The sequence below is a fragment of the Manis pentadactyla genome, chromosome 16 (genome assembly GCF_030020395.1).
Source record: "Manis pentadactyla isolate mManPen7 chromosome 16, mManPen7.hap1, whole genome shotgun sequence".
Lineage (NCBI taxonomy): Eukaryota > Metazoa > Chordata > Mammalia > Pholidota > Manidae > Manis > Manis pentadactyla.
In genome coordinates this window covers 6,229,315-6,242,019 of record NC_080034.1, presented here as the reverse complement: position 1 = coordinate 6,242,019, position 12,705 = coordinate 6,229,315, and the positions used below count along the sequence as shown (strand labels likewise).

Below are 12,705 nucleotides of genomic sequence, written 5' to 3'. Positions count from 1 at the left end.
AATGTTTTAAGAGATGTCTTAAACACACTGTGGAGATGGTTACAACTGCCATGAACTAGGGCCATGTAAATACCCCAGAGATGAGCATAAAACATACACACGTAGTTAGAAATACATTTTCACAGAAACTGAATTTCTTCGAACACTTCAAGGGCATCTCTCTCGTGTTCCAGACTTCCAGTCGTCCTATATCCCTAAGCTACCCTCCATTTCTATCAGTTTGTCTTGGAGATATGGGTTAAGTCCAGTGATGAGCTTGCGTTTCACCTACTGCCGAAATCCTGAGGGGACAATTTGGATGCGCACACATTCAAAATATTTCCAGTAAAAAGAATATTTAGTAAACAGAATGGAAAATTGGCTAGAAAATCATAACGTAGGTATACTTAGTCATATATTCTATTATATTGTCTATACTTAGTCCAGATAAAGCTTATAGAAATGAAGAGAGGAATAAGATCAAATATATATATATATATATATAAATAGCTGGAACATCTCCTTTATTACACTTAAGACTTTCACAAATCTAAGCAAATACTTACTTTGTATCTCTGGCTTTCCAGGTTTCTTCTCGGCGGGCTTCATTGGACCACCTGTTTGAACTGAGTCAAAATATGATTATTACAAAAGGAAATGAATCCATACAAATACTTTCCAAATATGCGGTCCATGCCCAGCTGGTCAAAGAATACTGCCAAATAAGCCTTGCCTTGCACATTAGTTTTTTTTTTGTGAGATTTTTTTTAGATCTATTTCAAAGAGACATTAACATTACTCCCTGGAAAACTTGAATGTTTTTAATAGTTTTCATTTGTAAAATTCCTGCTGCTTCTAGAGACCAAGGTTATAAATCAGTAATGAGTTATTATCATCCATTAATAACCAGGATCATTAAAAATAAGTTAATTATGATGCAAATTAATTCTGCATTTAATTTAACAAATTAAATCTGAAAGTTGGAGCAAATCTTCTGCAAAATAAAAAGTATAAAAGCACGTCAGCTGTGTGCTTACTTGTCAGTTGGCCAATCACTGGTATGCTTTCTTCTACTTCATCATATGAAGCAATCGTCACCACATACTCTACTTCAGGAATGAGGTCTGATAACAACGTCTCAGTGGTACTGGCTGCAAGGGTAAATTCTTTAGTGGGCCCATCTGGAAATACAGAGAGGGAAATATTAATTCAACAGGAAATTTTCATATAATAATATAACGCAATACAACTTAATGAAAAATTCGATAGATGCATTTTTTTAGAACCTCCATACATTATTTTCTACCATCTTTCAAAATCAAAACTTTGAATTCTAGACATTCAATAAATGGATTGGTATTGTCCTTACTTGCTATAATCATATTCAATAATCAAGGATTCCTCTAGATTAAAGATATGCCAGAATATCAATAAAAATTCTCTCATTTTTTGAATAGGAATGGTAAATAACAAAATTTTTGTCATATGAATGAGATATAAAGGAGAAAATAACTTAATTTTAAATTATGCGCTGAAGGAGAGCAGAGAAAGAGAAATAAACAATGAAAATCAGCTCAAGCAAAACAAACACCATAGGCTAAAATTAAGCTCTAGTGGGCAACAATGTGTGTGGACATGATGGCACCCTCCATACCTGAATGGGTGCATCATTAATAGGTGACCACGGGCCCCCAAAGTGACTTAACTAGATAGCAAACATGTCAAGCTACCACAAACTGTCTGCTTACATACTATTATGCACTTCCTTCTAGATTATGTCAATTTTCAATTCAAGTAGGAAACAGTAGTTCCTAAAAACTGCCTGCTAATATTTTTGCTTATATTAAATTTCCATCAAAACATAATCAAGAAAGGTAACAGGTGTAGAACCCTGAGAAATGTCCCTTGTTTCTGTGTGGAGATGCAGGACCAAGGAGGCCCCCAGGGCGACAAGACCCCGGGGTTCTGATGGGCTGTGTGGTCCCCGGACCCCTGCGCAGAGTACCGGAGTCAGTAATTTCCACCATGGGTGGACTCCTCTTCAACAGCTTTTCCACTTTGGAATGAATAAATCAACTGCAAACATATTCGGGAAAAAAGCTCAAAAAGGAAAGAGTATATTCCTGACCCCTTCTTAAGTTCTCAGAGCAAGCCTTCCAATTTCTTGATGAATCAGCAATGAAAATCATTGGTTTTTATACAGGCCATAAATATCTAAACAAGCTCTGGTGAAACTTCACGCTGACATGATCCACCCCTATCGGCGGCCAGTCAACACTTCTCCCTACCACTCGGCCATTGTTCATGGAAATGGTTATTTTCCCATTCCATGGTAGAACTAAAATTTTATCAACAGAGACTGGTTTCCACATTTGGGGAACATCACTGAAGACAGCTCTTGAGAACAACCAAAGCAAGTTATTTTCACAAAGACTCCTAGCCTAGAATCTCAGAATCCACAGAGCCGGGGTAAATGCTTGTCTTCCCCCATGGCAGCTCACCGTTAGCCCAAAATAATGTTCCCTGAGCAGTGAAGAGTGTAGGACACTGAGTAAGGTGCCCCAGCTCACTGCACCACCTGGCACTTTAAACGATGGAAAGGATTAAGTCATTCAAGAAGAATGTCAAGAACTGAGAATTCTATTTTACAAAATCAAAGATCAGCAGTAATATTCTGATTTTTAATATCAATAGCCTAGCATAGCAAGTAATGTTAATAAACCTCAACACTATAAAAAATGTAACAATAGGTACTAGGCTGGAAATCTGCAGACCTGAATCCACCAAATATCTGGTGACATTTGCTGAAACCCTCATGTCTTCTAAGCCTTGGCTTCTCCACAATGAAATGGAAGGAGCGGAGAAGAGAAGATTACATCATCTGTGATGTCTCTGTCCTAAAACCCCAGAATTTCAAAACTTACCTGTTGTAGGGTCCACTGTTATTCTGTAACCCACGATTGGATCAGCTGGTCTTGTCCATGACATGTGAACAGTATTTTCATCTATAATTTTAAAATTCAAGTCTGAAGGTGGGTCAACTGCAAAAGAAAGTTAATATCAGTTACATTTTCCAACATCACGAAATGGTCAATTTAATCAATAATGAAATATGTTGAGCAAAGCTTACTAAAATTGTCTTTGCATAAATTTGTTTCCAACAAATATAAAGATATCTTGTTGGATAAGAATAAAATCAAAAGCTGACGAGATATGACAAAACATCAGAGAGTATACGTGTTACAGACGACAGCACAAAACACTTTGGATTCTTGAGTTGCTAGACCATCCAAGAATGGCCAGCAAAATCAAGCAAAATAGAAACATATTTGGATATAGGTACATACAAGTACAGTGAAATCACATGTAATAACCACATATGCAAACAATTCACATAACAATTAAGGGGATCTCAATTCATGCCGAGTGCATTTTGAATAAGCATGCCGAGTCACAACCTGCTCACAACCACAGAAGTTAATTTAGAACAGTGATATAATACTTTTTCCCATAATGTGGAAAAGAATCAATAATGTTTTTGTTTCATCCTCTGCATCACTTGTTATTAATTTCTCTTCAATAAATCTCAATCTGTGGCAGAGATGAAAAGTGTATTTTAATGAAAAGGAGGAATAATGGGAAATTAAGCACTGTTACATCTCACAAGAAAATATACATTTAAATGTATATTCATCTTCATTAGATAAATATTCAAAAATAGTAATAAGGGATGTTAATAAATTAGGATAGATAAATAGTGATGTACAGATGTTTATAAGCTAATATTTGGCCTGTTTACACCAATTTGCTGTGTGTTTGCAAGGTGTAAACCAACACTGTTATTTTCCTTTGTGGTAGGTGTTCTCCATACTAGAAGCGGCATTTTAAACTAAAATGCCAGTATGGTCCTTTACAAAACAATGGTTAATTATGAAAAGACAGCATCAATGTATATTTATGGACATTTATTTACAGAACTTGAAGGAAACAGTGAAAAGGATCAGCAATCTGAAGACATGACTGTGAATAAAAACTGGGAGAAGTCGACAACAGGCAGAATCAAAAAGTACAGAAAGAAATAGTTCACATACAAAACCGTACAGCATCATGCATGTGTCAATAAAATGTTGACTTGTTTTTAGTTTCCCACAATGAACAAAAGCCTCCATGTACAATAGTCATTCCACAAAGACGTTTCAGAAATATTTTATAATGATATTCTCCCTGCAACGTGCACGCCTCCATCATGCAGCATCGTACTGACTCACTGGCAGTGCATGGTCAATGCATTCAAAATTATCACTCTTGAAGCAGGTCAACAAAGATGACTTTCAGCCATACTCGTCTTGAGGTGTTTAAGTATCAAAGTATTCCCTGTGAGTCAGAATTTGTGCATGTTTTGAGAGATTACAATCTCCTTTTACGTTTTCACAGAGCTCAACTGAAATACAGTAGTAGCTTTCAGATACACGTCATAGAATTTAACTTGGGTTAAAGACTTATGTAATATTAATAGCACATTTTAATGGAACTTAAATTAAGCAAACATTCGTCTTAATGAAGTGCTGCTTCCAACTGTAGAAGATGGCTTCTCGTTTGTATTGGATACACTAGTAATGGAATGAATGTTATTTTCTTACTATCCATACACAGGCAGTGAGATTAGACTATTAATCTACATGCATAGTTTAATTATTCACCATTCTGCTGTCTGTAACCATACGGCAAGGTGTAGATGTAGTCATTACTTAGTAGGACAAGCATGCAACGACTGTTAATAGCACCGTAGGTATTAAGAATATCATTATAAAATATTGTTCCAGTAGCAATGGCTCAGGACAAATTTAATGCAAAGGCAGACACAACTGGCCTGAGCATGCTTTTAAAAAATCCAGTACATGGAAAAACAGTACCACCAACCTTGCAAGGAAATTGACCTGAAGCAGCGGGCATTAGGCTAAAACCGCTGAAGGGCAGCGGCGGCCACCCTTGTTGGTTTCCAAATGACCAGGATTCCAGAAAAACTGAAAAATTGACTGTTGGGAAAAGTCTTTAACATTTCAGAGGAGTTTAGGGTGTTCACAGAAACTCAGACGTGGTTCTTGGGAATCAAAAGAAGGGAAGGGAGGCTGACCAGCACGAGAGGCAGAGGGCCCGTCTGCTTCCCTCATACGTAAAAGCCCTCAGGCTTCCCATCCCGATTACACATTGTTTTGTTCATTTCATGGAGAAAGATAACAAGGCAGGTGTCAATGTGGACCCATGTCAGCCTCAATCAATGCAAAATGTATCTTCACAAGCTTTGAAAACCTTTCCTTTTACAAAAAAATAATTAACAACAGCCCTTGCATTGTCACAAGCAGCATCTGCATTCCCTGAAACAGTGTTTCAAACATGAACTGTCTACATGTGGACTGTGATTGCAAAGAGCCACGCTGCATAGAATGAGAATCTGAGCCAAGAGAAACAGAACTTAAATTATTAATAGTAAGATATCATATATATATATACACATATACATATACATATACATATGTATATATATTCAAAAACCTGAATACTGATAGTGAAGAAACTAAAATATTAAGTATTCATAACTAGTAGTCTAATTTCCTGTTTATGATCAATGCTTTGTTGTCAAGAATCTATGACATGAAAGTTGCATTATGATGATATTTTTGTCATGTAAATCGGCAGGATTTAGGACTTTTGGGGAATGTTAATTGCTAGCATTTGTTGTCTGCTCTGTTACAGGCAGTCTTAGTCACTTGATATATTTCTTTTTCTTCTCAGAACAACCCAGCACAGTGTGCCTTATAATTCCCATTTCACAGGTGAACCAGTGAAAGTCAGAGGTTAACACAGCTGATAAGCAGCAAAACTTTGACCCCACAGTCTAACTCCAGAGCATACAATTTTTTTACCCTAGAGCATTAAATATAAAGAATAATATTTGAGTGAAAGATTAACTTTAGAAAGTAATATTTATACACACTTGCCTATTAAATATACCCATATATTATCCTATAAAAATAAACCTTACTTGATACCTGATCAATAATAAATATATGGTATTCAGCTATCTCCAATTCAGTTATAGGTAGAATTTGGTATATTAACTTGACACACTCGTTCAAGCAATTTTAAAACAAATGTGTCTATCTTGATATGCATAATTAAGAAGACAATTTTTTTCATTGTGGCACCCAAAAAGGAGATATGTTAAAAAGAGAACACTAAAAGGAAGTTATGCCCAAGAGTTTTACCAACTGTGCAGGATGAATGGATGGATGGATGGATGGGTAGTTGGGAAGATGGACAGGTGGGAGCAGAATAAGAGCAGAATAAGATCTGGTAACTGTATAAAATGTGTTACAGACAAAGCAGAACTGAGAACACACTACTCAAACACCATCTTGATGAACTAATAAGACCTTTCATCTGATTTTGTGATAACAATACTGAAAAGGATACTACCTTAATGGTAGTGACCTTTAGAAGTAAGCAAAGAATGGTTTTACTATATCCAATAGGCATTCATTTACATGTTCTATCCAAAGCTAGTTATGAGCTCAATGATCTTTGCCGTGATATTGACAGTCATTTCATGTGTGTTTATAAGATACCAGTTGAAAAGGTAGTATTGCAAACTAGTCCTGGACTGTTCTGTGCACATTGTTTTGCAATTGTTTAACCCACTGGCTTGGTTGGCGCTCGAGCAAATAGGAAGCACAGAGCGGGCAACCCAGCCCTAAACCAGGACTGGGAGACCCGCATCCTGCTGGTGCGTTGGTCCTAAGTGCCCATGTTAGCTGACTGAGTTATTCCAACTTGCTGGTCCTCATTTTTGCCTTTGAAAAGTGAGATAATTAGAATGATCTATAAGTTCCCTTCTAGTTTGAAATTTCTGTTCTAAGTTAGACATGGGATTATAGAAATATATTTTAATTGCCTGTTAACCTAGATATAAGTCTGTTAAAGTTTATGGCTTCGTTTCACTGAATCGATAATATCCAATTGTTCATTATATACTATAAACTACCTATCAGACTTACCAAAATTACAACTCTTTCACAAAACTTGTGTTCATCTGAAATTCTAGATTAGTTGGAATGGTGTCTAATTCTCAGGAAATACTGGTCATTAAGCTTTAAATGTAAAGTGTTGAATTTTCTACATGGCAATTAATGTATTATGTGACCCATAAACCAAAAGCAATTCACACATTCAGAACACAGGTCACAGAGTCTATGCTGAGGCTAAAAATTACAAATACTAAAGGCAAAATAAATGACTTTCACCCTTAATTCTATAAGACAAAATTAAGTTCCTTGTATATGAGGGCAGAAGAAAAACAACAGGAAAAAGGTGGTACCACTATAAAATAGGAGATGCAAAAGGTGATGCCAAAACCTTTTAATTAATATCAAAAAAGCTATTGCTTTCAACATATAAGATGCTAGGTAAATAGAAATTGATTGGAAAATAGTATGGGTACATGAGCACATGTGTGAGTGGCCAAAGGGAGAGAAAAACAACTATGGCTACTTTTGAACTAAGACCAAAATGGCATAGCAGGAAATAGGGGCAAAAGTTGAAATTCTGAAAAGCCCCCAGCAGAAATATTTCAAAGAAATTCTGTTTCCAGCCCACTGTCCCCAGAAAGGCCTTAGCCACAAATTTTGTTAGCCCTTTACAGGCTCCTGGGACCACTTAGTTGGTAGTTAACACCCAGGCTATGCTGCCCAAAAGGCGAGCCAGCAGCCACACGTGGCTGTCAAGGGCTTGAAATACGGCCAATCCAAAGTGAAACGTACTGCAAGTGTAAACTACACATCCAATTTCAAAGACTTGGTACAAAAAATGTAAAATATCTCACTGATAATTTTCACATTGATTATATGCTGAAATGATAATGTGTGGATACATTAGTTTAAGTTAAATATATTATAAAGATTCATTTCTCCTGTTTCTTCTTCCTTTTTTTAATGTAGCAACCAGAAAGTTTGAAGTTACATGTGTGGCTTGCCGTTGCATATATTTCTATTTGACGGTACCAAACTACAGAATAAGGGAAAAAATCATATTAAAATATAATTATTAAATGCTGACCTAAGGGGTTGGGAGACAAGATGCAGCTTAAGAAACCTGCATTGTGTGAAAATGCATACAAACTGAAAAGATAAAATGTGAGAAATACAGAAATAGGAGAATGTGGACAGTAAAACGTCTTTTTAACTGCATTTTGCTACCCAGCTACTATCCAATTCAGATTTGATTTTTTTCCACTTATATCATTTCCAACCAAATTCTTTTCCAAAGAATTCTCAAGTCTTTCTGATTTTCAAATAACTGTTTTCTTAATGAGCAATAAATAGGCCACTTCAGTGAATTGTCTAAAAGTATCTTTAGTAGGACTTCCAGAAGTTCCTCAAATAAAATTCCTTCCTACCAACGACATAGAAAGGAACATTAAGGGCAACCCCATGTGAGTATTACTTCATAAAGGCCACCCTGAAAAGCCTCTACATTCACAACATATTCATCAGACAAGAGCACCAAATTCCTGGCACTTTTCTAAACAGACCATACATTTTGGAGACTCTCTGCTTTTCCTAATTTTATTATTATTATTTTTTTTTGTACCTGCAACCTTGAAGCAGAAAATCAAACACAATAGGAAGTTTCTGAAACAGCCTGTCATGGAACAGCTCTACTTTCCCACAACCGCAGACTGAGGGCGCAACCCGGGGCTCCCACAGCTGTCCCAGTGAGAAGTGCTTCTTTTCTCCCTTAACTCCATCAGGTGCATTTTTTTTATTGAAAAAAAAAAACTGTTTTTAAGATGTTGTTTATGGTAGTACCCCATTCACCCTGCAGAGCAATAACTCTAGTTTGTCAGGTTTTCAATGACCGAAGGGACACGGCAGTTCCCATTGGATTAATACATAGAAATGGCTTGTTTAGTAAAAACTGAGAAACGAAGGCGTCAAGTGCACACAACAAAACTGAGGCTGATAATCCAGCAAAGCCCTTCATTTTCAGGAGGGCGGGGCCACGCAGCGCTGTTTTGCCGCCCTTGGGGCCCCAGGATGCGTCTCTGAGCCCCGCCCCGACTCCGCTCAGCTGATGCTGAGGGAGGAGGAAGGAGACGAGGGGCGGGGTAGGAAGGGGCAGAAGGGGCGGCAGGGAGGGAGGGTGGTCGGGGGGGAGGCGGAGGGTGCAGGACAGGGTTGGACCCTCGGCTTTGCGGGGCTAGACCTGGGCCTCTCCGCTCCCGCCGGACGCCGGGCCCCGCACGGAGCCTGGGGACGCGCAGCGCCGGCGCGGTGGAGCCTCTCGTTGGGGTCGCCGTCCGGCCACAGACCAGCGCTCGGGGCGCCCGCAGTGTTGCGTGGAGCGCGGGCGCCGGTCCTCGGGGAGGCAGAGGCGTGGACAGCGCACCGCGGACAGGTGCGCACCGCGGACAGGAGCGCGGGCGGCGTGGACAGCACGCCGCGGACAGGTTCGAGGGCGGCGTGGACAGCACGCCGCGGACAGGAGCACAGACCACAGAGCGCCGAGCGGCGGGGACGCAGGACAGCGGAGCGGACGAGCTCAGGAGAGCGGCGGCCCTCGGCAGGAGGAGCCCAGACAGCGCGACACAGAGCAAGCGACAGAGGCGAGCGGCGACCGCGCTGGCGCTCCGGGGTCCGCGCGGGCGGCGGACCGGGGCCGCTTACCTTCCGCCTGGGTGGAGGAGAGGAGCAGCGCCGCGCCCAGGGCGGCGAGCGCTGGGGGAAGCCGGGTCCGCATGCTCGGCCTCCCAGCTCACGGCCGCATGAAGGGACCTGCGGAGACAAGCGGCGAGGCCTCAGCAGCGGCCCGGCGGGAACCGAGCCGGGCCGGGGCCTGCACGTGCCCGGGTCTGCCCGCCCCCGCGGCATGGCCAGGCGCCGCAGGGCCCGCGGCAGTAGGGGCGTCGGGCTTGAGGGGCGTCCTTCCCGAAGGCGGGTCCTGCCCGCAAGCCAGCGGAGGCCTCCCGGGCCCCGCGTCCCTCATCCGGCCCGGGGAGGGTTTTCAGGCGTCGTTGTGGCCCAGACTCCACTGGACGCCGCTGCCCGCGGGGACGTGCGCGGCCTGCGCGCCCTCCTAGCCGCGTAGCGCCGCGGGGCCGCACTGCTGGTCCCGGGCGCGCGGAAGAGCTAACAAAGCGCTTTCACGCTCTGTTTTCTCTATTTTGTTCTGTCTACACATAAGAGAGAATTTTGCGCATCTTTCGTTCCCAGCGCACAGTAGGTGCCTAACCCATGTCGGCAGAAGAGAATCTTCCAACCCAGAGACAAAAGCTGCCGACAAGAAGCCGACCCGGGGGGCTGCCGGAGGCGGCGTATAGAGGAGAGTGGGCTCTGCGGAACACACATCACTGTAAGGGGACAGGCTGGGCCCCGGGAAAAACGAAATCGTGCGTGAGCATCCGACAGTGAGCCAAAGGTCAAGCCCCTGGAGAAGAGAAACGGACACGTCTTTCCGCATTATTGGCACAATACTGGCATCTTTCTAGACCTGAGTGTAGAGTGCGTTTCAATGTCGGACGAGCAGGCGGTGCCAAATTGCCCGGATCTCTTTTTATGGAGCGAAGATTAAAATTTTGGCGCTGCCTTGGGGATCCAAGGACCCCCGCCATTTCCTTCTTCCTAATTAACAGCTGTTTGACGCTTCTAACCCTCTCCTACAGCGGTGAGAAGGCGAAACTGGCCCGCTGTTCCCGTCAACTGGCCTGACCTCTGCTACAGTCATTTCCAACTCAGTTGGCAGTCGTGCTCCCGAAAAACTGAAGGCTGACAATGGACCCGCCGAAAATCTGTGCGGGGAGTGTTTTTAAACCCCTGAACTCCTCGCGGAAACCTGAGCAGCGGACGCGCTCCTGCCTGGGTCTAGAGCGCCACCTGTCGGCAGCAAGAAGGAGTCCCGTCGCGTCCGGGGACCGGAGCAGTCAGCCAATTGACCCAGCGAGCCAGGCATTCCGTCCATACGTTCAAAATAAAGTTCTCTCTCCTTTCAGCCGAAACATTTATGCTAATGCTTAGCTAGTTCAGTATTTCATTGAGCATTCTCGGCCATGAAAGCCTGAAAACGGCCGACCCTACGCGCCAGCCAGGGTTCCCTCCCTTCAAACCATGAATGAGAATGGGGGAGGGGGGTTCGGGGTCTTAAGGGATTGGTCTTCGCCCACTCGCCCCCTCCCTCACCCCGCGGGAGGAGACCAATTCCCTACCCCCCAGCGTCAAGCTAAAAAAGGACAGTACACCTCCCCGCACCCCAAACCGTCCCTCCAGATCCCGTGCCCGTCCCCACCTCCTCTTTCACCCGCTGCCACCCTGACGTCGGTTAGCCAAGGACGAGTTTTGCGCTTATTTCCCTCCTTGACGACCCCTCCCCAGAGCTCCAGTGGACTTCAGAAAGCCACCTGCTACCGGTTGAGGTGGGAGGCGGGGAGGGGGTCCCGGAAGGCGCGGAAACGGTCGCCGAGGGTCCCCGAAGATGCTCGGTGTGGGGTGCCTCTCCTGCCCCTTGCCCTGCCCACGGTCCCGGCTCCTCACAGAGCCCCAAGCTCTCCGATCACCACCCTTCCGAGAATGCAGGGTGCGCGCTACCCTGGGGTTCAGCGAACCTCGGGCCGGCGCCCGGGGGGAAGGCCGGAGAGGCAGTGTACTCCGCTGGCGGGGGAGGGTTGGCCGGCCGCGTCCCCGGGCGCTGGGCCGACCCACCGTCTCGGATGCCCTGACGAGCAGGGGAAGGGCCAGGACCCTGGGCCCGGGCTCTGCCTCGATGCCACACAGCCCGGCGCAGCCGGGAGCTGCAGAGCACTCAGCCCGCCCCCGGAGAGGTCCGCGCCGGGCGCCACCGAGGTGCCACCGCGCGGGGCGGGCGGGCGAGGGGGTGCGGGACGGCTGCCCCTCACACTGGAGCGCCGCCCCCTGAAGTCGATGAAACTCTGCAAACATTGACCGGAGAGCCCGCGCGCGCCGGCCGCCGCGCATCCGCCTTGGGAGACGTGCAGCTGCCTCCCCTCGGAAGCTTCAGGTCCCGTGCCCTCGCCCCCGCGCCGGGCCGGCTGAGGGCTGAGCAGGGACCGGCTGGCGCGGGTTTCCCCGGAGCCCCCGGCGAGGCCGGGCAGCAGGGCGAGGGGCCGGAGCCGGACCCACCTGAGGCGGCGGCTCCCCGGCGTGGCGGCAGCCGGCGCCGCGCTCCGGGAGCACCTGGCGGCTGCGGGGGGCGCGCCGCGGCGGGGCCCCGCGGCGGCCGGGTCCGGAGCGGCGGGCGCGGCGGGACGCGCGGAGAGCGGGCGGCGGCGGGCGCGGACTCGTCGGCGGCGGCGCGCGGGGCCGAGTGGGAAGAGAGGGGCGCCGCGGGCTACTTAACGGAGGGCCGTCCCCAGCTCTCAGCTTACCCGGTTACGAAACGCCTGAGAAGGTGGACGGCTGCCACGGGTGATGTATGCGCCGCGGCGGCGAAGGAGGTCTGCTTGGGGAGCGTGTGCATACTTGGAGCATTCCTGCGGCGTGAGGTGGCGGGGGCCTCGGGGCGGCGGGGGCGCGGGGGCGGCGCGGGGGCGGGCGGCCGCCGGGCTCCGGGCCCAGGGAAGCCGCGCGTTCCCCCGCAGGGGGCGGGCCGCGAGCTCGGGTTTCCCCAGGCGTGCGATTTTCTTTAACGAATTAATTTTTCTAAATTAAGAACAATGGC

At 45.8% G+C, this 12,705-nt stretch overlaps 1 protein-coding gene across 5 annotated transcripts in view; it reads right to left on the bottom strand.

Annotated features, from left to right (window-relative positions):
• COL12A1 (collagen type XII alpha 1 chain) overlaps positions 1 to 12,441 on the bottom strand; it is a 107,567-nt gene extending 95,126 nt beyond the window's left edge. For 2 of the 5 annotated variants that reach the window (XM_036916188.2, XM_036916191.2), the window contains exons 1-5: positions 12,168 to 12,347; positions 9,702 to 9,809; positions 2,904 to 3,020; positions 1,017 to 1,160; positions 546 to 605 (exon numbers count right to left, since the gene is read on the bottom strand). In XM_036916188.2, the coding sequence (XP_036772083.2) occupies positions 546 to 605; positions 1,017 to 1,160; positions 2,904 to 3,020; positions 9,702 to 9,774 (394 nt within the window). In that variant the 5' untranslated portion in view covers positions 9,775 to 9,809; positions 12,168 to 12,347. Of the gene's footprint in view, positions 1 to 545; positions 606 to 1,016; positions 1,161 to 2,903; positions 3,021 to 9,701; positions 9,810 to 12,167; positions 12,348 to 12,412 lie in introns of those variants that run through there. The other 3 variants (XM_036916189.2, XM_057494160.1, XM_036916193.2) reach the window with 3 other exon arrangements.
• Between the last annotated feature and the right edge of the window lie 264 nt (positions 12,442 to 12,705).